Raw genomic sequence first — 23,663 nt, 5'->3', positions numbered from 1 at the left:
TTCATGTCCTTTGTAGGGACATGGATGAAATTGGAAATCATCATTCTCAGTAAACTATCGCAAGAACAAAAAACCAAACACCGCATATTCTCACTCATAGGTGGGAATTGAACAATGAGATCACATGGACACAGGAAGGGGAACATCACACTCTGGGGACTGCTGTGGGGAGGGGGGAGGGATAGCATTGGGAGATATACCTAATGCTAGATGACGAGTTAGTGGGTGCAGCACACCAGCATGGCACATGTATACATATGCAACTAACCTGCACAATGTGCACATGTACCCTAAAACTTAAAGTATAATTAAAAAAAAAAAAAAAGACAGACTACTTGGTCCACGCGATGGAAGACTATATAGCCATAAAAAAGGTAGAAGAACATCCCTTATGTACTAATTTAGAAATAACTCCCAGGTAAACTATTAACTGAAAAAGCCAAACAAAATAGTGAGGTACAGAATAGGGCCTTTTATGTGCAGTAAAAAATCCAGAAGGATGTACAAGAAACCAAGGACAGCAATCATCTATTTGGCAGGTTGAGGAAGAAGTAAATAGTGGACACAGGTGAAAGGGAGAGTCCCTCATATCCTCCTTTTTATACTTTTTGGCTTTTGAATCATATAAATGTATTCAAAATGGAAAATGTTATAAAATAAAGAAATCAATGAAAGAATAGCACATCACTGAAAACTGTATTTCTGTTCCACCTTCAGTCATTAATTTCAATTGAGAAATGTTTCTATTCACATACAATGATGAGAATAAATAATTACAAGAAGGCTAGAGACCACAAAAATAGAAAAATGACTCTCTGGAATCTTGGATTTGTTTTCTATTGATGAAGGAAGCAGTCGGCATGCTATTTTGACAGCCGGTATTAGAAGAACAAGATACTGCTCAGCAGTGTTTCAAAAATACTGGCAAATAAAGTTGTTTTCTGCTTGTTATTTTCCCCCCACATCCAATCCTGATGATCGATCCCTATTAATTGTACAAAGGAAGCGAAGTTCAAGGTGGAAAGATTATTTTTCTAAGAGGATGGTATGGGGATATTTGTATTAAGAGCCTTCTATGGAAACTTGAAAGGTAGAGGATCGCCCCTGGAATACTGTTTTTGCTTTTCCTCCTTGAAAGCAGTTAGCAGAGATACATGAAAATTTCTTTTCTCTTTCCTTTTTTCAGAGATGAGGTCTTAGTTTGCAGTGCAGTGGCATGATCATAGCTTACTGCAGCCTCAAACTCCTGGGCTCAAGTAAGCCACCTGCCTGCCTCATTTTTTATCTTTTCAGAGATAGGGGTCTCACTATGTTGCCCAAGCTGGTCTCAAGTTTAGGGCCTCAAGTGCTCCTCCCCTCCTCAGCTCCTGAGTAGATGGGATTACAGAGGCATGCCACCATGCCTGGCTCTGGCAGTTTCTAGAAATGTTCATAAAGGGACTTTACCGGGGAGTACCACCACAGGCCATGCTCTTCCTGCTTTTGCCTGTGAGATCTTTGATCTTTTGCACCTGATGTTCTAATAGCTGAGATATCAAAGAACGTGGGACACCACCACAATAAAGTGGGGTGTTTTCCTTTGAATGGCAACATACTTCCCTGAGTCCCAGACACTTATGGATTTTCTCATAAGTCACTGACGTTCCTCAGACAGTCTCCTGTCATTTATTACTGTCTTTTTGTAGCTTAGCATCTCTTCACTTCATTGGTTCAACCAAAGCTGGTATTTCCAGACATAACCCTCAGATCTCATCACAAAGGGCGCCAATGGCAACCTACAAGATCAAGGCAAAGGGGACACTGAAAAACTGCAAGAAGAAATACGATCTCTTCTTCCCTTGCGGGGTCACTGGCTGAAGAATAATGGCCAGGGAGAAAAATTCTGAGATGATAGCAAGACCTCCTTCCACCTTGCACCCCGGTAACCTGTGGCGCGTGAGCCTGAGCACGTCCTGTTAGATCTCAATTATCTCCTGCTGAGGGGAGGAAGGGGGTTTTTATTTGGGGAGCAGAAAGGCTCACTCTGCTCCAGCTATCTAACATAGGACACAGTGGGGAGATCACGGAAAGGTGAAAGGCGTGACCGCAACTCTGAAGGAACACGGGGCCTCTCCATCTCTCCCTCCAGCTTTCTCTCTTCCAACTCCAAACCTGCCTGCATCATGAGGTCCAAATTGTCACACCTCAGCCTGTGCACTCTTCCGGCTGGAATGTCCTTCCATGCCTGGCTACCAAACACCCACTACCCTTCATGATGAAAGCCTGGCCCTTGCCACGTCTCCCCCTCCAACTCCTGGGCTCAAGTGAGCCACCTGCCCTGCTAATTTTTTTTACATCTTTTCAGAGATGGGGGTCTCATTCACCCCATCCGCCAGTGGAGAACATGCCCACTCCCTCCTTCCACCCCTGCCCCACCCAGAGCCAATTTCTACCCCAGCAGGCCTGATACTGCAAGTTCACTGATTTGTCTACACAGCTGCTTCCCTCTTTTAGAACCTAACCTAACCACCTAACCTTTAATGTTGGATTTTTTAAATTAAAAAAATCTGTTCCTCATTGGAAAAGTGATAATCATTTTAGATATTTTTGAAATATAAACAAAAACTGGAAACAAATAAGCAAAATTTAGTTTTTCAGCCCCTAACCTGAAGTATCCATCTATGAATGGATGGCTATATGTTCTTCCAATATTTTTTATGCAAAGATATGCATATATTTAGATGTTTCTTTATCAAAAGGGATTATTGTCTATATATTTTACAATGTGTTCTTTTCACTTAACTATATTGTAAGGTAAGGTTAGGTGTTGCTTTGGGTGCTCCCTTGGACATACCTCTATTAATAATATGACATCTCATTTTATAGTAAACATGAGCTCCTTTCCTTATTCATCTCTACACTTACAATGCCTAGCAGAGGGCCTGAGATATGTCAGGTGTCCCAGGTGGCGATGACCCAGTAGGGTTTGATTTCAGAATAGTCACAAGTCCCTTCTGACAAGCCATTACCAGGATAAGTACAGACTTTTAAATCAGCTCTGGCAGACAGGGCCAGGCTATATGAGGAGGGCTGCAAACTGTAAGCCTTTGGAACCAGACAGGAAACATAAATTTGAAAAATGGCTCAGGTGTAAGGGATGGCCAGTGGTGGGGGCTGTGTCTAAGTAGACAGCAAATGTCCTGCCCAAAAGGCCAGCGCTTCTCAGTTCCAGCCAACCACTGCCCTACTGGGTTGCAGGTCCCATGATAGCTATCTTCCAACTTTTTCAGGGAGGCCCAGTTAAACTTTGGCTCAGGCCACATTAAATGTATCTTCAGGGCAGACACACTGTTTCCTGTGCTGCAACATGCTTTATGGAAGAGGTCTCCAGCCTTTTTGGTACCAAGGACCAGTTTTGTGGAAGACAATTATTCCACTGACCAGTGGGGTCTGGGGGATAGTTTCAGGATGATTCAAGCACATTACATTTATCATGCGCTTTATTTCTATTATTACATTGTATTATATAATGAAATGTAATTATACAATTCACCATAAAGTAGAATCAGTGGGAGCCCTGAGCTTGTTTTCCTGTAACTAGACGGTCCCATCTAGGGATGATGGGAGACAATGACAGATCATCGGGCATTAGATTCCCCTAAGGCACATGCACCCTAGATCCCTCACGTGCGTAGTTCACAGTAAGTTCATGCTCCTATAAGAATCCAGTGCCACTGCTGATCTGACAGGAGGCAGAGCTCAGGCAGTAATGTGAGCGATGGGGAGCGGCTATAAATACAGATAAAGCTTTGCTCACCTGCCACTCACCTCCTGCTGTGCGGCCCAGTTCCCAACAGTATCAGTACCGCAGACTGGCACTGGTGCTAGAGGTGGGGGACCCCTGCTATATGGCATATCTAACTCTCCAGTTGGTTTTTATAGTGGGCAAATATGGTCATGGTGAGAAGAAAAAAGAGACTGAATGATGAATACTCAGTGTCAGCTTAGATGCTGATCTTTTTCAAGAAAGACACAATTTATAGAACATGCCTCATCCCTTCTATGACAGCAGTGGTTCTTCACTGGGGGTGATGATATCCCCCAAGGGACATGTGGCAATGTCTGGAGACATTTACAGTTGTCGGAACTTGTGGGTGGGGAGGGCAGGGGTGGCATCTGGTGGGGAGAGCCCAGGGATGCTGCTAAACACACAGTGCATAGGGCAGCGCCTCATGACAATCCATTATCTGGCCCAAAATGTCAATAGTGCCGTGACTGAGAAGCCCTGTATTAGAACAGCGGTTCTCCATCCTGGTTACAAATCAAAAACATTTGAGGAGGTTAAAAAAATACTGATGCATGGATCTTACTCCAAAATAAGGGAATCAGAATCTCTGAGAGCGGGGCCTCATGTTTTAAAAGCTCCCACGTGATCCTAAGGTGCAGCCTGTATTGAGACCCGTCACACTGAACCATGAGCTGCCTGCCTGGGCCCATAATGGAGCTGTCCTCCTCCCCGCCACAGAACCTACTTGGCATTTCGCTGAAACAGGTGCTCAATAAATATTTGTTGCCTGGAATGGGGGGGATGAATTAGTCATCTATCATTAGTACCCTACAAACTGCAGTGCTGGACTCATACTGACTTTCAACATTCTATTGGTGGCTGATGGAAGTTTTTTTTTTTTCTAGTCAATTATTTAGTACATCAAAAGGATACAACTTACAGCAATCAGTCCACAGCATACTAACATGCTTCTGTTGGAATAATTACTTCTGAAAGTGAAAGGTACAGAAACAATCTGGACCATATATTCACGCCAAAGGAAATTTACAGAATTAACTCAATTTTTTTTTGGTCACCCTTCCTGGTCATATGCAGTGAGAAGAATTAGAAGTCGTACATTAAATGCAGGCCTGGAAACTTCCATTGCTATCACTCAAGGAGATATAAGAAAAAAAAAAAAATCCAATCCAGAGCAGGAAGAAAAGTTTAATATCAGGAAACCACTAACACTAATCAGATTTCCCTATAATCAGAATTATTTGATGAGTGACTTATTTACATCTAATTGAGTTATGGGGAATTTTCACGTCTTGATGGAAACGATAAAGTGGTGAGTGGTGAGCAAGGATCAGGTCTTTAGTACTGAAACTGGCACCATCCAACCTACCCACTTGCCAACTGCTAAACAAGAGAATGGTATTACCCCTGGATCCCTGGGGCTCTCTGAGGTCAGTACAGGGCCTCCAGCTGGGTGTTGAGAAAGCCTGGGGCCTTTATCCAGAGCCATGGCTGACAGTGAGAATGCAAGGGTCCATAACAGAGCCCCTGTCCCTGCAGCTTAATGAGGGAGGTGCCAGAGTAAATGAGCCATTAGAACAGGTGAGGTGAGAGCCTTGCTAGGCAAGAGCAGGGGCAATAGGGGTTTGCAGGAAGGGCACTAACACAGCCCTGGAGGAAGCAATGAGCTGGAGAAGGCTTCTCAGCAGTGGTGAAGGAGAGACAGCCCTGAGAGATAAGACAGAGCTTAGAAGGGAGAGACTGCTGCAGATAAGAGAAACAACACGTGCAAAGGCCCAGGGGCAGGGAGAGCTTGATGTGTTGGGGAACTGCAAGTTCCACTTACCAAGTGGCTCTTTAAGAGGTGAGAGGCCTTGTAATCCCAGCACTTTGGGAGGCCGAGACGGGTGGATCACTTGAGGTCAGGAGTTCAAGACCAGCCTGGCTGACACGGTGAAAAACCCCGTCTCTACCAAAAATATAAAAAACTAGCTGGGTGTGGTGGTGTGTGCCTATAATCCCAGCTACTTGGGAGGCTGAGGCAGGAGAATCACTTGAACCCGGGAGGCAGAGGTTGCAGTGAGCCGAGGTTGTGCCATTGCACTCCAGCCTGGGTGACAGAGCAAGACCCTGTCTCAAAAAAAAAAAAAAAAAAAAGAGGTGGGAGGAATAGGGAGGTTGAGGCTGGAGAGGCAGCCAGGGCCAGATGGTAAAGGCCAAATAAATGTCTCGAATGAGAAGTGCATGTTTGAAGAGGTAGAAAAAAGGTAGACCTCTTAGGGGAGGTGCAGAGGGAGACACTATTTTTCCTTTCTTGGTGTCCATGTGTACTCGACATTGGACAGACCCTACATTCAAAAGCCAGATCCCCCACTTCCTATTGCATGGCCTTGGGCAAGTGACTAACCTCATCTGTATTCAGGAAATAAGAAGAACACCTATTTCCCAAGGGTGCTGGGAGGATCAATGAGATAATATACACAGGGTTGAGGCCGTGGGTGGAAGAATTGATGAAACCAGGGAAAATGGCTGAACTCACATTGGGGAAGGTGGAGAATTCCAGGGGATCACTGTGAAAAGGAGGAGGTAAAAGGTTTTAGCTTGTCAAAGAGTTTTTTTTTTTTTTTTTTTCCCCCCCCCCCGAACTTGGAGACAAGAAGAGTGGAGAAAAAAGGGGGCGAGGGAGGGAGTACACATACCAGGAATATAGCCACCATTTGGCATTTTCTCAAAATACTGCAGCAGAGATTTAAAAGATTTAAATTGCTTTTCACTCATTTTTGGATGCTGGCCTGAGATTTCTCTGACTCTGGACCAAGCTGCCATGGGCCACGAGTGACACGCGGAAGTCCCCATTACCTGGACCTTAATAGGCTCTCGACAAAGCTTGCTGCTGCTGCTGCAAGTTTTATGGTTGTGGTTGTTTTTAAGGCTAGACTGTCACAAGGGTCCCTTTCCAGGATAAGCATTGCTCTGGGTCTCCAAATCCCTCATCCACTTGTTGGAAGTCAGGGCATCTAGAGATCTGCCTCTGCAGGGAAGGCACTGTATGCCTCACCCCAGCTCTGGGGCCTGGTGGTTTCTCTGTCTCTGCATTGCAATTGCATGAGAATACCCTCCTTGCCTCACCTACACCCCAGCAGACAATGTGAGGCCTCGAGTAATGTGAATAAAAGGCAGGTGTCTGGGGGACAAACAGTAGGTCCAGAGGTAAGCAGAGAAGCTTGCAGTCTGATAACTGTATTCTCCAGCTTTGCTGTTTCAGCAGTGGGATGCAGCCACAGATGGGCCTGGTAAGGCTCTGATTCAATAAGACTCCTGTACATGCAAGATCAGGGGAAATGCAATTTTTAAGATAATTTTTTTGGTCAGTGCATTCCCTGGAATAGAGACTCATTTGGTCTCAGGACACTAGACTATATTGAGTCAATTTAATTCTTATAACAGGACAATAACCGAGACTGATTTATAATGTAACTTTCTGGATATTAAAATGTTAATGAAATTGTTGTCATGAAAAATAATGGCTTGTGTTTTTATTTGAACCATTCTCAAGGCCCATCCCTTCTTTTAAAATTTATTTCCACTCACATAAAGAAATTGCTTTATCATCTAATTTTAAAAAATCAGTTTCTCCCACCCACCCCCCATGGTGATTTATTTTCTCTATAGAAAATGTTAATAACTGGCCAGGAATCTAAACGTTAAATACAAGGAAAAATGAAATCTTTGAAAATGAAAATAAATGATCCATTTTTCTTCTTTCAGAGAAATTGCTGCTCCTGAAAGATATAAGATGTAGGAAGAAGCAGCAGCTAATGATCTCAACTCTAAGTCCCTTGAAAGCTGCCACTGGGGGTTCATATTTTCCTTCCCACTATGCCTTGCACAGACATTCATGGAGTACTTCTGGGTGCTGGCCCTTGCTTAAGAAATCCAAAGACCAGAGCAGATGACAGACACTTCTAGCAAATCACCGTAATAAAGTGAGAACAGTGTCTTTAGGACAAAGAGGTACCAAAGGATTTCAGGGAGAAAAACCCCAAAGATAAAAAGGGAAGGGATGGTTTCAGAGGAGGGGACATTGGAGGAGGCTACTGACCGGTGAGTAGGACCTGTCCAGCTGGAGGGAGGTGTATGAAAAGACAGGTTGTATGGGGGAAGCTGAACACCACAAACTGAAAGGAAGTAGAGCTGAAGACACGTGGCACCTAGAACTGATCTTCTAGTTGACAGAGTAGCATGAGAAAGGGTCATTTGCTATGTTACAGAAACCCTTCTGACTGCAGTGTTGAAGAAAACGAAGGACATAAGGGGCCATCCTGGGAGGCCAGGTAGGACCTACTGCTCGGGTCCAAGCAAGAGAAGGGGGCGGGGCCTCCACAGGGCAGGTGCCAAGGACTCCTGGAAGGTGGGATCAGCACCAATGGATGACCCGTCACTTAGCATCAGGTTTTCAGGGAGAGAGCGTGGAAAGCTGTGGGCTGACAGCCAATTGTAAAATCCACGCTAAGCAGGAAAAAGCAACCCACCTCCTCCCAAAAATGTGTCAGGAACATGGAAAGAGGTGGGAGGCATTTAGTTAGGAGGAAAATGGCAAAGCAAACTGGGTAGGAAAGAAGCTGAATTGGTGTCAGAGTGTTTCAGGTCTGGAAGAAGTCTTTCCTGATAAATGGTTTTTAAGCCTCTCTTGATATACTTCTGGTGATGGGGAGCTCACTACCCATGCAGACATCCTATTCCATTGACACTCTGCAAGTACCTTGAACCACCATCTTTTCCTTTGGTTCCATATATACAGCTTCCTTTGAATTTTTACTTTCAGTTGCCCAATGAGACTTCCCACAAACCCACTTGATTTAGCAAGAAGATCTGCATCAGTCCTCTCATCCTGCTGATGGAACATCTTCCACTACAGCAAGGCAACAGCTAAGAAAAAGTCACAGGGAAGGCGAACAACCTGGGCAAAAACTTGGGTTTTAAGCCACTTTAGCTGCCTGAATCCCCTGCCCCATCCCATTACCGTGCTGTTGCAGCCAGCAAAGCAGGCAGACAGGTAGGTGATGCCATCTGCCCCACACACTGGAGTGAAGGAATCGGTTTGGCATTCACAGTTATTATTGCAGGGCGAGTAGGGGTCCAGGGCTGAGCCAGGTGCTGTGCTGGAAAAGAAAGGAAACATGGAAGCCATTAGAAACAGGTCAATTCGGAATCAGATGCCCCCAGTGACAGCCTTTTGCCTCTGTTGTGATGAGTCGCGTGGTACCCTGCTTATGGGATTGTTACCTGGTTCCCCCTTCCCTTTTCCTTTACCAACCTTAACCTATCCTGTCCAGCAAGGAGCAGCCCAGGGCCACTGCTGAGAGCTACGTGGGTTGTGCCCTGGCCAATGATGCCAGCTTGGGTGGTGGGCTGGGTGGGAGCTGAGTCCACTCCAGCCCCTCTCATGAAGCGAGGAGGAAGATGCTTTTTATCACTGGTATTGATGTGCCCCCTGGGCTGGTGGCAGTTGGGACTGCTCAGGGCCACCCCCTCCACGATGCCTCTCCTGATTGCTAAGGCCTCAGCTTATCCCCCTGTCCTGAACACTGCTATGCCTGCACCACTGAGGATTTAACTTCTTCCCTCTTTGGGCTGGTTCTTGTCTCTTTGCTTTATTCCTCCCCTACAGTCAGGAAGCCTCATGATGCTTACTTACTACACTGCTTCAACCAGACTGACTTCAATAATTATTGTCTAATTGATTCAATGTCCTGAGAAAAATAACACTAAGATGTTTTAATTTTCCTTTGCATCATTAAAGGCAAAGTTATCTAGAGCAAGCAAATTGAAAAAAGAACAAAAGGGTAGAGTGAGTGTATTAGCTCTATAAGAGAGGAAATGTCTCTTCTTTAGTCTGATCATTTTCAGCTATGTCTCCTAAGGCTCAGAGCACTTCATAATAATAAAGGTGACGATGGCGACACCCGGCAATTTATGTGTCATGCACTATTCAAAGTACTGCATGGATTATTTCATTTATTCTCATTATAACCCCATGGGCTTTAGAGAAGAAACCGAGGCACAGCCAGGTTAAGTGACTTGTCCAAAAGTACAGAAGTCATAAATGGTAGAGGAGGCACTGGAACTAGGGCTGTCTGACTGTAGGATATACACTTTTCTTTTCTTTTTCATGGAAGAATAACGTCATTATAGTAAGACCTTGTGCTCCTAACCACTACACTTTACTACTTGGGAGTTGAGCAGTCTGCTGCTTGAGACAGCTGTTATGCATAGCAGGTGCAAACGGGAAGAAGACATATCTGAACACGAAGTCGGGGCCAGGCTGGGGTGGGGATTGGAAGGGGCAACCCCGTGATGGTGTAAAGGGGAAGGAGGGGCACATGGTGCCTGGATTGTACACAGACATACAGAAAGCTGCCTCTGTTCTGCTCTCCCACTCTGCCTGCTCACCCTTGTGGGTGGCAGAGAAGCCCTGGCTCCACTGCATCTTCCGGCACAAGTGCAGAAGCAGGCCTCGTGGTCTGCTTGGAGGAAGAGTCTGGCTCTAGAGAGAGAAACTGGTAACCTGCAGGCCAGCCATGCCTCAGCCTCGATGCTCCAGGCTGGATTTCCAAGGCAGCCTCAGTCCCATGTGGAAAAGGGGACAGCTATTGACACTGGATAGCTGAAGACTCCCCATAATTCCCTCTAAGGGCAATTCTCACTGGACTCTAGTCCCAAGTCTTGGGATAAAAACTAGGAAGAAAGAAAAGTGGTCCTATGAGAACTAACTTCCTTCTCTTCCTCCCTCCCTTCCCTCCACCTCCCTTTTTCTCCCCCTTTCCATCGCTACACTTAAGAATACCTGCCATGGGCCAGATCCTATAATTGCCATGTGAGCCTAATGACAGCTTCTGATAGTTTCAGGAATTGTTGAAATCAAATCAATTCTGTCTTTTATTTTGAGCTGAATTTTGAATTAAAATTTTTATTTTCTCTCTTCACATTTTTCCTAAAGTCAAATGCCAAAAATCGTGATGTGAGTCTGCCAGGGAGGAAACGGCTTCTCTTCTCCCCCAGTGCTTCCCAGCCTTTGAGTGGAAAGGTCTGCTTTCTCAGCCCAGAGGGTTCTACTGATTCTCCAACGTGGACAGTAAGATGCAGAGGCAGCCGTGATGCGTCTCCTCAGGTCACTAGGAACAAAGCTGGTTCCCTCAACCTACTGCAGAGGGAGACTGCCAGGGTCCCTGAACGGGCAGGAAGGCGGCAGACACTGCCAGTACTCACCTGTTTCCATAGGGAACTGTAACCCCAGCCACAGGGCCAGTGTCGCAGCCCAGGAAGAGGAAGGAGACGTAGCAAGCAGTGGACACCAGGTTGACAAGCATAGCCATCCGAATGGCCCCCAGGGCAGACAGGCTGAGCTTCTTCACCAAAAGACCTCCCAGGAAGATACCCAGACAAGCACACGGGATCGCAGTCATCCCTGGAAGGAAAATAGAGGGGCAGGGCTGTGAACAGGGAAGGTGGGGCCAGTCTACAGACAGGCGGGCAGCAGGCCTAAGGCTGAGTCCCGTGAATGCCCTATGACCCCACTGTGGTGTCACTGCCTCCATGGGACCCTGGAGTCTTCAGGAAGGGCCTGATTTATGCCCCCAGGGAGCTCATGGAGAACTGGGGGAGACAGACATAAAGCAACTCTGCTTCATGAATCTAAGTGCATGCACCTGTCCTGCTAAGTGGGGCACCCTCAGGAGAAACACAAGATGAAGAGGGGACTACCAAGAGATGGAGTCAGAGAGACTGGGAACACAGACATGCCTTCGGGAGGGTACATATCACGGAGCAGTGATGTGCTCTGTGAGCATTTTTGAGATGATGTGGGAAGTGGACTTGAGATCATTTAGGGATTTTTCTCCTCGTCTTCTAATGAGGCAAGAAGGGAGGGTTTCACGGAAAGTACGGAGGCTGTTTAACCTAAAGGTCACGGAATTCACCAGGCCATAGAGAGAGTGTTTGAACCAGCTCCGCCACCCCTCAGGAAGTGGCATCAATCAATATGTTTTGTAGCTCTTGGTGAATAAATGGCATATATATTTTTTCCTTTCTCTCTCTTCTACCCAGGGCTATCTGCAAGTGAGCAGGACCATAAACTTGTTATTTCTGATTCGCAGAGACCATGGCATTTTAGGAGGACCAAAGGATCCCAGGGTTCCAAGCTCCTGCGTTGGTTTTGCTCCATTCTGATTCATCTCATCTAAAACTCAGCTTTCAATTGCCACGTGTCATTTATCTACCATGTAGATGATGCATGGCCAATTTTCCAGTCTAGGCTGCCTTCTTGCCAATCAACAGACCTCTAGGTCAACTGACTACATTAACCAGCTGGTATGTGCTAAGGGAATGCAAATTAATTTTAATATTGGGATGAGAAAATATAATAAGGGGGTATAGCTCTGCAAGAAAACAGCACAAGTCATACTTAAAAGGACATATAATATCTCTTTATCATCTGCTGCTCTTGGAGTATCTGTGCTTGGTTTTCTTCCCTTGGTATAGGAGTGATGTCATGAGCCAGCTCCTGGGTGCCTCTTTATCCTCATCCTGCGCCGCACTGCCCATCCCAACCATGCCACTGTCCCTCCTTTCTCTCCCTAGGACAGGCCAAACAGTTCTGCTTCCCCAGGCTTTGCACGTGAAGTTCCCTCTCCTGGGACACTTGCCCGATGTGTTTACTTGGCTGGCCCCTACTCTCTTCAGACAGGTTTCCCAGGCCACCCTATGTAGAGAGCCATGCACCCCCACCCTGAGATTCCGTACTGTTTTCATGGCTCTCTCAGCTCTTTGAAGCAGCCTCATTTATTTTTGGGTTTCTTGTTTCTTGCTCTCTCTCTCTCTCTCTGCTAGGATACAGCTTTCCTGTGGACAAAAACCCTTTTTGTCTTGTTCAGTCCCGCCTAGCTTCTCTGTGTCTAGCATGGTACCCAGCACGGAGTGGGCATCCAAGTATTATTTTCAGAATGAATGAGCTAAGGAACAGATTGGATGTGTGTGAATGGACATCAGTGACAACATGCCCACACCCAGAAAGCAGGCCTGTGTTTTGTTTCATTTCCTGGCAGAGACAGTGGGGGTGTCACCTGTCAAGGATGGTAACCACGGCAATCACAGGCTTTCACACCTTTTCTCCAAGCCATCGTCAGGCCCCCTCCCTCCCTGATGTATGTGTTGTCCTTAACACTCCAGGCGGTGATCAGAACTTCCCTGAAATTCCATTCTCATTACGTTAACCTATGCAGATTGAGTCCTTTTTATCTTCACTCACAAATCAGCACCACCAGCTCCTTAATCACCTGTGTTGCTCTTCTCTGAGCTCTGCCCCATTTGCTGATGACTTCGCAAGGGGTGGAAGGGGGGCCAGTGCTGATGCTCTGGGATGACTGCCTGGGCCTCATCTCCCAAGTCTGCCTTCTCTAACCGCCCACTGCCAGCCCCTCCTGCAGCCAGCCTCCAGCGTCCACACTGACTGGACTGTCGCCAAGGGCAGAGCACACACAGAGGGCACCTGTGCTGCTTGCCTGGACTGCCCAGCGCAGGAGAAGGTGCCTCCTGCCAAGCACACCAGCAGACAGAAATCACTGGGAGACAGAAAGGCGCAATAAGGCAGAATTGTTTTTTTGACCTTCTGCCCTGAAGACTATTGATTTGTTTGTCGATAGAAGATGTAGGCATCTGTTCTGAAACAGAGCACTGCCCAACTGTGCAAATGGAATCAAAATGGAAGAAAAAGCAGCAGAGAAGTCAGCAGGTGAGAGAGAAACTCTTCAGGTGCTGAAGGGCTAAACCTGAGATCCTGGGGATAACAAAGAAGTTACAACTTTAATTATAAAGAGGTGTATTTTACCCTGTCTCTGTCGGGCAGATATTAAAGGGCTGACTGCATTTTGCCAATACCTCTTGGTGGTAAAATTGACCAAGTGGTGGGTGGTAGAGAGTTCTTTGTGTAAAAGAAAAACATAAGACTTGTGGTACCCTGGCAGTTCCCAGGGAGAGGGGTGGTAATCTGGCCATATCATTGTGATAGGGTTTTACATTTTATTTTATTTATTTATTTATCTTATTTTTCGAGACGAAGTCTCACTCTTGTCCCCCAGGCTGGAAGCAATGGCGCGATCTTGGCTCACTGCAACCTCCACCTCCTGGGTTCAAGCGATTCTACTGCCTCAGCCTCCCAAGTAGCTGGGATGACACGCCTAATTTTGGTATTTTTAGTAGAGATGGGGTTTTACCATGTTGGCCAGGCTGGTCTTGAACTCTTGACCTCAGGTGATCCACCCACCTCAGCCTCCCAAAGTGTTGGGATTACAGGTGTGAGCCACCACGCCTGGCCTACTTTTCCTTTTAAACTGAGATATGTTATGTCCTGTGAAGTACACAGAGCTTAAGGGAACAGCCTGATGAACTTTTGCGTCTGTACACACCCCTGTAACTACAGCTCAGATTAACCTTAGGACATTTCTAGCAGCCCAGGAGGCTCCCTGGTGTGCCTCCCAGTTAGCTTCCCCCAAAGGTAACCACTATTCTGGCCTCTGTCACCTCAATTAACTATTCCTCTTGTTAATTCATCTAAATATGTGCTCTTTTGAGTCTCATGTCTTTCAACTCTGTGAGACTCAACCACATTGAGGCATGTATCAAAGTTCTTTCTTTCTCATTCTGTGTAATAGTTTACCATAGAACATTCCATAATTTATCCATTTTACATTGACGGACATTTGGGTTGTTTCAAGTTTGGGTCCATTATGCATAAAACAGCTCTGGACATTATTACATATGCTATGTAAATGAGTGAACATAAACACTTATTTCTGTTGGATAGATGACCAGAAATGGAACTGACAGGTCACAGCATAGACATATGGTTAGCTTTAATAGGCACAGCCAAAGAGTTTTCCAAAGTGGCGGCACCCATTTGCATTCCCACTGGCCAAGTATGAGAGTTCCAGTGGCTCCACATCCTCCCCAACACTTGGTGCTATCAGTCTGGTGGATGTTTAGCAGCACCTCATTGTGGTTCCAATGTACATTTCTCTGATGACTCATGATGGCTAGCACCTTTGTGTTTGTTTCTTGGCCATCTTGTGACATGACAGGAGATTTTAAAGGGGAAGATCAGAAAGCATCACCTTCCCTTTCCTCTCAGCAGACAATCTGACTCCTACTTTACAGAGAAGATGAAGTCTGTGGAGCTGTAGCTGCCCCCATGCCTGGCTGTATCACCACATTCTCAGTAGCTTCCATCACGTGTCCCTCCCTCTGCTCTTTCAGGAGAACAGGTGAGCTCCTCTGTCAAGGGCTGTCCACCACATTCCCTCTCTCTGCTGCAAATCTCCAGCTGTGGGCTCCTTTCCCTCCACTGAGAAACCTGCTCAAGTCTTTCCTGTCCCAGCAACCACATAGTCACCACTCCCTCCCTCGACTCCAACACATGCCACAGGCCATGTCCTCTCTCCTTTCTCCCCTGGCTAAGTCCCGTGCTCACTGTCTACTCCTTCCCTCTCATGGGCTGCCCTCCACACCACAGAATGGGTGCCACCACTGCCACTTCAGGGACACAGCCCTCACACAGGCTGCAAACTGTCCTCATCATTAAAGCCAACAGAGACATTTGGGCCCTCACCTTGCTTGACTGCTCACATTGCAGATGGCTGCTTTCTTCTTGGAATCATCTCACCCTTGACTTCCATGATCCACATTCTCTGCATTTCTTTTGGGTGCTGTAGCTTAAATTTCTCCGCAGACTCCTCTATTTCTTCAGGTTGGGGTTTCACCTATCTTTTTTTAACTCTACACATTTTTTCCTATGTAAATTCCACTCCGATGTCCTCAACTACCATCGATTTACTGAGGCAACTGAACCTCCACTACTACACATAATATCGATTATCATCCCAGAGACCCTTCTTGACCCCTCGGCTGAATACTGGACATCACTTAGATATGCTATGGGCATCTCACACTCAACAGCTTCAGGTCTGATCCAGAAACTTTGCATGGATCTGATTCTTCTTTGTTATTTCCAGTCTTTACAAATGGTACCACAAGCTCTCCAAGCCAGAAACCTGAGAGCCATTGTTGATTATTCCCTCTTGTTTAACTGCTATGTCTGTTGCTGTTGTGTCCACTACTTATCAACATCTCAGCTGATTAACTCAACAAATGCAGCTTCCTGTCATTTGAAGTAAAGGATGATATATTGTCACAAAACAAAAAGCAAACTAAGACATGCTGCAGGACCACATTCCTTACCCTGCCTGAGCAACACTGCTTCTCATGAGTGCAAATTGGTTTTCTTTAGTATGTCAACTCTGAACAATTGGGAGTAGAAACCTGTAGTCTACGATTTAAAGAACTGTAAAGCCATGCCTGACCTTGGGGAGAAGGAGTGTCATGATCCATTAGTTATGTCTGCTGTGGGCACAGGGAGGAGTAGGGAGTGTATGGCTTCCAAGCTCTGCAGTTAACTATGGGTTTCATGCTGCCAAGAATATTCTTACTTTATGTGGCTGATTAAAACCTGCTAACCTTTCAAGATTTATCCTTCTTCATCACAGCTTCCCCACATTTCCCATTTCACACCCATCTATCAACTTACTGGCCTCTCAAATGTGCATTTCATATTTTCACTCTTTATTATCATGTGCTTTTAGCAATTGATCCAGGCAGGCAAATCTTACTCTGAGAATATACTTTAAATTTCTTGTGCACAGAGGCCACACGTATCTTGTTGCTGTAGGCCCAGAGCAGAGTGGGGTTCTTCAGCAGGGCTCAGTAAATTTTTAGTGCCTTACACACAGGACACCCTCCCCCGACCCTCTCAGGAGGCCTAAGGACACACTCACCAAGCAGCTGGTTGGCAGAAGAGGTGGTGAGGTTAAACTGCTGCTCCAGGTACTTCCCCAAAAAGGCAGCAAAGCCAGCCACCACTGCAATCTCCATGCAGGCGGCCAGGATGATGCAGGTGAACACAGGGTTTGAGAGCAGGTGCTTGGTGACCTTCGGGATCACTGCAGGGAGAGAAAAGGCAGATGGTCAGGGTCAAGGTCACACCCTGTGCTCCCATCTTATAGCCCCCTGCTCCTAAGGCCCCTTCTTGGCCTGCTCTTGTCCACTTCAGCAAACAGCATCCAGAGGTACCCAGTTGCTAAGGCCAAAATCTACACCCCATAAGTCATCCATGATTGTGAAATCTCTGGCTTCAAAGCATACACTGACATGTTGCCAATTACTATCTTCTACTAAAACAGGAGAGACTATACTAGGACTTTTCTTACAGTTCACTAGACACACTAAAATTTTTTTAAAGCAATGTCAGAAGATATTTTCATCCTCTACTAACAAAGGGTTTGGGGTTTGTTTCTCAAAAGAAAAAAAGTGTGTGTGTGTGTTTATATAAAATAAAGTATAAATATCAATATATTTAAGTATATGTCAATATACCTATTGATGGATCTATATATATATATATGTGTAAGAAAATATACTTAACAGTTTCAAGAAAGATATGAAATTCTTGTGCTCTCCAAAATGTGTACATGCCTAATAAAACCCCTTCTTGCCATCTTCATGGCTACCTCTCTGGCAAAATTTCCATCAGCTCTCACTTGGAGACCACCAGAGCCACCCAACTGGGGTCTTGGTTTTCACTCTTGATCCAATATAATAATTCCCTGAGTAGCAGTCAGCGAGATCAGCTCAAATCAGTTTCCTGCTCAAAACCCTGGAATGGTCAAAATCCATAGGCTGTGCCGTGGCCCGAGGTCTGCCTCTCAGTGATCTGATCACACCCCCTAGCCCCTCCTCTTCCCACCCTCCAGTCCAGCCCCAGTGGCTCTTGCTGTTTCTCACCTGCACCCAGGTCCACCCCACCCAGGTCTTTGTCCTTGGAGGTCTTCCCTATACAAGAATGCTCTGCCTGTAGATCTTTGCTGAATGTGTTTCCTTCTCCTTAGGGGGTCTCTTCTCATCACCCAGTCTACCCTAGAAGAAGCCTCCCACTCAGTCCTGGTGCTCAGGGCTTCTATGAGAGCTGGTGATGGGCAAAAGTGCTCTGAGGTTCACGCACCACTTTAAATAATGAGAGAGCCGGAAAGCAGGAATTGTTGAGGTCTTGTACTTCATTCTTTCTTTATTTTACTCTATTTTTCTTAAAGCATGTGGTTTCATATGCCACTAAGACTTCCCCTTATATTGGTGCTTTTAAAATAGGAGATTCGTTTTTTAAAAATCCTTTGAAAACAAGCACATTATTTGGATATTCCCAGCAATCAGAATCATTGGCATGTGGTCTTCAGCCAAGTCTCCTAAATTATGGTATGACGTATCCTGGCAGTGTACAAGAGAGCTCTGGGGCACCAGGACAACCCTGTCATTTCAATATTTGTGCCATGATTTTAATATGTCCTTACAACAAAGCTGAAATACAGCTGATACATCGAATGCGTGGTTTCATGGCTGTTATGGCTTAAGACACTGCTAGGCTACAAAAAGTAAGTAGATTTAAAGTTATTTAAAGAGAAGTCTTAAGTGCATAATGGTTCAGGTGGAATGCAAATAAAGCAAAAATTATAGAGGTGGTTTCCCAGAGACTAGACTAAAGTTAGGGAAGTCTGTGCTGCTGCGATCATCAAGTGTGGAGTATCTGACATGCAGTTTACTTGTTTCCACCTATGCAAACAGAACAGATAAGACACAGAGTCCCAGAGGAAGGAGGTACTACACCACGTCTAGGAAAAACTGATCAGTGCCGTGGCGGCATGCAAAAGAAACAGGTGGGCAGGGAGCCTCACACTGCATTCCAAGGTGATGAATTAGCCAGCTGTCCTGAAGAAGAGAGCTAATTATCAGGCTCAATCTCATCTCGTAGGAGATGAAACCTCTAAGCGGCCCAACTCATCAGAATAAAATAATAATAGGGGATGCATAAGTTTTTAATAATGTTAACAGACAAGCTCAATAAGTCAAGAACTGGCAGATATACAAAACTTAGAATTTACCATTTCCAGGAATGGTATCAAGTTTCAAGAATGAAAATCTACATAGAAGATAGGCATCTTAGGGTTCTTTGACATAACAAAAAGAACTTAGTTATGCAAATGGACTGAGCCAGATGACCAAAAGCTTGGAATTGGCAAAGCCCGAGCAACCGAATCCTATGTTATAACCAGATGATAACCAGAGCTGGGGCCTTGGCTGCTCTGTGGGGGTTCCTTGTAAAATTCCTGAAACATTAGAAAGGCAACTCTCTGATGAAATAAATGCACAATTAAAAATAACACTTTTAAAAGGATATGAATAACAATAAAGATAATAAGAAAACAACTTTAAGTCCATTGTATTAATACACTTATACCCTCCTCGATTTTAAGTGTACTGGTCTTTATGTGTGTGTTTTGTCTATTTTTACAAGGTTTAAAGCATTTACCATCATCTGAATTTTTAGAAATATCATTTCAAATAAATATTTAGAAGTGTTTACCTTTATAACACCTATATGTAAATGTTGGGAAATTTTCCTGTGTTAAATCCACATTATGTTTAAAGTATGGTACAAATATTTAGAGTAATCCTGACTGTGAAATATTTAAATATGTGGATTGTTCAACAAATACAGATGAATTCATTGGGCATAAACAGAGGACAGTGAGGTAAGCATTTATCTTCATGTACAGAAGCCCCTTGGATGTTAAAACTCTATCCTCATAAATCACTATTAATGAGTGAAATCTATTTGCTATACTGTGTGGCACGTTCTGATGGTGTAGTGTACCCGTGGCAGGAGACCTGCCGGCCATGTCACACAACAACAAGTTTCACAATGTAGTAAGAACGGTATGGATCACATCGGGTTATAACAGTGCCTCCTTGTAATGAATACATTTGAATGTCCTGGTGGTTTATATGTTTTGGCAAGTAATAACGCCATTTCTCAATCACAGTGCTCTTTTGGAATAAAGATATCTAAATTCTGGAAACATTGCCAATGTCAAATAGGCAGGCTGGGGACATTCCAGGAAAACGATCCTCTGCCGTGCTTTCACTGTAGCCTTCATTTTTTTCATTAGGGTGCAGAATCTTCAGAGTCTAGGACTCCTGGAGAATAAAGCATCACAGCCACGCTTGGTCACAAGGAAAACTGCTGCCGGGCTGAGGCTGATACCTCCAGCATTTGCTGATTAGCAACTTTGCTCTTTGGCTCAGAAATGACACTGATGATGATTTCAGTTTGATCACATTATCTACTTAGGTCCTGGTATCTCCCTGTCCTTGTTCAGAGTCATCATGATTTGTTTGGGGATGAGGAAGGCACTGTTCAACAAAGGCAACTCCGGTTAATGGAATGCTTTTATACTTCAGCAAGCAATTTAATTATTCTGGAGATAATTCCACTTCAGTGGGAAGGATTCCTTGTCAAGATAGAAGTCTGCCTGCTTTTGTCTTAATATCTAATAACTAATTTCTCCTTGAATTAGATGTGAAAAATCATTAGGTTTGAGAATGATTTGACTGAACCATTTGACTTGAGGAAGCCTTAGTGGGCCTTATTTGCATGAAGAACATTCTTTTTTTTCCCTCTACCAAGGCAACTTGCCTCCAGAAATGAGTTTCCTCTTGGGTTCGCTATTTCCTTCCAGGTTCTTCCTCCCATCCCCAGTTTTATTGCAATGACTTGTAGCACCCTCAAAAGATGATTGCTTTTCAAAGGTTCAGCCTACCTTCCAAAACCCTAGTTTGAGAAGGGCTATTAATTAGCTTGGTCCTAGGGCCAACCCTGTGTTTCAAGCTTTTTCATTCAAACAGACTGTTAAGCCTATAAAATTCTGACTTTTTAAGGAGGCAGCAGCTAATGGGGTGGCCCAGGCAAACAGAAACTGGTGAACCAAGGCCACACCAGGCCATTGAACACCTACAGACTCTCTTAGCCATGTACCCCCCGCCTACCGATTTAGCCTGAGAACTTGGGAGCTGGAGGTGGGAGGTAGGCTGGCTTGAATTATGCAGCCTCACCAGCTGGAGAAACCTTTTCAACTCTCATTAGGAGCTTGGTACTGTCACCAGCAAGATGACAAAAAGTTGGAAAGAGCGGCAGGAGAGCGGTCTCTAGGGAAAACAGGTTTTCCACTGCTAGTCTTTAAGAGATTCCTGTAGGATTAAGAGTTCTTGGAAACTTATGGGTCCTTCAGGACGGAGAAAGGCAGATTTTGGAGGAGTCATGAAAACTAACGTTGACAGAGCATTTCCTCTGTGCAAAAATGCCGTTCTAAATGCTTACCTATCTGCTCACACAATGCTCACAGCAAACCTGTGATCTTGGGACTATTAAATCCCCCATTTACAGATGAAAAAGCTGAGGCAGAGAGAGGTCCCATGGTTAGAGCAGCACAGCAGAAACTCAAACCCTGGTACCTGCTGCCATGGCATGTGCTTGTAACCAATATGCTATTCTGGTCTGGCTTCTGAGCTGCTCTTGGTTTGAAGATTAAGCATGCAGGCCACTCCTGGTAGCCAAAGGTGCAGCTTAATTCTAAGAAATAATGATAGTAATAGCAATAATAATAATAAAAAATTTCTGCTTAGGTTGGGGAAAATGACCAGATCTGGCATGGATCTGGGACTTAGTCCTTTTTTTTTTGAGGGAAGAGAACTAGGGAAGAGAGGGAGGGAGAAATATTAATAAAAGGAAGAAAGAATTGTAGAGCTGAAAGAGGAGGCTTGTACTGTAGAAAAGGTTTTGCTGAATGAGGTTGTATAAAATAATGGCTAAGAACCTGGTCTAAGGAGTCAGGTAATGGGGATTGAATTCTGGCTTCAAGGCTTTAGTAGATGTGGAAGTGACTGGAGCACAGAACTCCACCCCACAGACTGCTATAAAGATGAAATGAGACCCAAGTGTGTAAAGCATGTGGCCCAGTGTCTCTGGCACACAGGTGTGAGCTCAGTAATAATAATAATAATTAATACAAAAAAGTGATCCATGGTCAAGTCATGGAGGAAGCCCTCAGGCTCCTTGTCATGTGTAGTGTTCCTCAGAGCCATGGGGATACACGACTTGCTGCAGATGTATCTGTGTGCGCCGCTTGGTGAGCTAGCAGAGAAGGGAAAGAATGTGAAGTGGGGCAGCCATAGCCATGGAGAAAGTGGGCTGGGCTGAGTTCCTGGGCCATCTCTGTGGTCAAGAAGAGCTCCTACCTCCAGAGGGCCAGGCAGCAGGCCAGGTCAGGAAGCAATGTACTTGTCCATGGCCTTGGTTTCCATGTCCAGTTCCCCGGAATTGAAGTTGCCCCAGGCAGTGGTTATCATGGGGCTCAGTGTACCTGCTGGACTCTCGGTGTATTTCTGCTTTTAATCTTCTCTACTGAAGTTGGCCTTGACTTTCTTTTCCTTTGATAACATTGCTGTCAACACACCACTGTCACGGCTCCCAAGAAGGGGAGATGAAGCTAATGCATGCAACTGCTCAGTAATTACAATGGTAGCCAATGCTTTTTGGGTTATCGTCTTAACATTATCATTCCAGACATGAGAAAACCAAGGCTTCATTGAGAGGCTATAAATTCCACCTTGCCCAAGAATGCAGAGCTGGGAGGTGAGGGAGGGTGGATTTGAACTAAGGTCAGCCTGAGCTCCAAAGTCCACGTGCTTAACATTCAGGTATTTTATGGGGACTTGAATCTATAAAAGTTGTTTTTCTGAATGTTGAGTTGCCATGAGGAGCTTCCCAACACATGAGACCCACAGACAGAAGAGAACAGAGAGCAGGGAGGTCTTAGAGGAGATAAATGACAGTCTTCAAATCATAACTTAAAAAAAGGGAAAGAGGAAGAAATAATAAAGATGTAGAAAAATATTGTGACGGAAGCACGGGTGTGAATCCTAGGTGGGGTGACTCCTAGGAGAAACGGTGTCATGGAATAGCATCAAGGTTTAGCAACCACCGAGTTGGTTGCTAATGTGCCCCGTGCGGGCTGGATGCCCTTGCCTGAGTCCTTCTCATCTCCCAAGCCAGAAGCCACCTGGGAGCAAGGATGGAGCAGTTCTATCATTAGATGTGAGCACCAAGCCCCGTAAGAGCAGACACTTAACAAACTCAAGGGGTATTAAAGAATCTAATAAATCAATTTTAAAATGAATGAATGAATTGCAAAGCTTTGAAGGGTAACTGTTATAGCCTCATAAGAAACATTAACTGAGGCAACAGAAAAAAACTTATGAACAAACCATTAGTGACATGCCACAGGTTCACTGTCCGGGTGGAAACACATTTGGACCCTTGCTTCTACAGTCAGCGTGAGCTTATTTGTTAAGTCAGTTCCCTGCCATTACATGCCCCCTGCCTTTACAAATGCAGGAGGACCAGCTCTGACCTGTTGGCCCCCAGGGGAGATCAAAGAACCCCCACCATTGCTTCTGGCATTCCTGTGCAATTGGGAGTTCACAAAGAATCATCTAGGAGGCTTTGAAAACCTACAGATGCTCGGAGCCCTTCTCTACTCACAGAATCAAAATTCCTGGGCTCTGGCCCACAAACAGGGTGGTTCAAGAAACTCCACAGGTGATGCTGACTCAAACTCCTGGCCTATGGGGGCAATAATCCAGAATGTCAGTCTCTTCTTCATTTACACTGTCGATTCTGGAGGTGTCTAAGCCATTCCCTTGCGTAGGGGTAGAGGAAAGCCCAGGTGGGAGAGGAGGCCTGCAGTGTCTGGGAGTCTTCTAAAAGCAAGTGCCTGCCACACACTGGCCCCAGATGGGGCAGCCTCCAGCCCCAGCTTCAGACCCACCATGGTTTCATTGCTGTGGATGAACTTGCCTCCTAACCTCTGCCCTGGGCTATTGGGGAGCCCATGGGAGCGCTTCC

At 45.3% G+C, this 23,663-nt stretch overlaps 1 protein-coding gene across 6 annotated transcripts in view; it reads right to left on the bottom strand.

The window, feature by feature from the left end:
• The window catches only part of SLCO3A1 (solute carrier organic anion transporter family member 3A1), a 320,979-nt gene that overhangs the window by 34,808 nt on the left and 262,508 nt on the right, over nucleotides 1–23,663 (bottom strand). For all 6 annotated transcript variants that reach the window (XM_034939452.3, XM_034939450.4, XM_034939451.4 and 3 more), the window contains 3 exons: nucleotides 16,648–16,812; nucleotides 11,033–11,231; nucleotides 8,787–8,925 (listed from right to left, as the gene is read on the bottom strand). In XM_034939452.3, coding sequence (XP_034795343.2) covers nucleotides 8,787–8,925; nucleotides 11,033–11,231; nucleotides 16,648–16,812 — 503 coding nt within the window. The remainder of the gene's footprint in view (nucleotides 1–8,786; nucleotides 8,926–11,032; nucleotides 11,232–16,647; nucleotides 16,813–23,663) is intronic.

The sequence above is a fragment of the Pan paniscus genome, chromosome 16, assembly GCF_029289425.2.
Source record: "Pan paniscus chromosome 16, NHGRI_mPanPan1-v2.0_pri, whole genome shotgun sequence".
NCBI lineage: Eukaryota > Metazoa > Chordata > Mammalia > Primates > Hominidae > Pan > Pan paniscus.
Note: the sequence above shows the minus strand (reverse complement) of the source record. Positions and strands in the feature narration are given on the sequence as shown.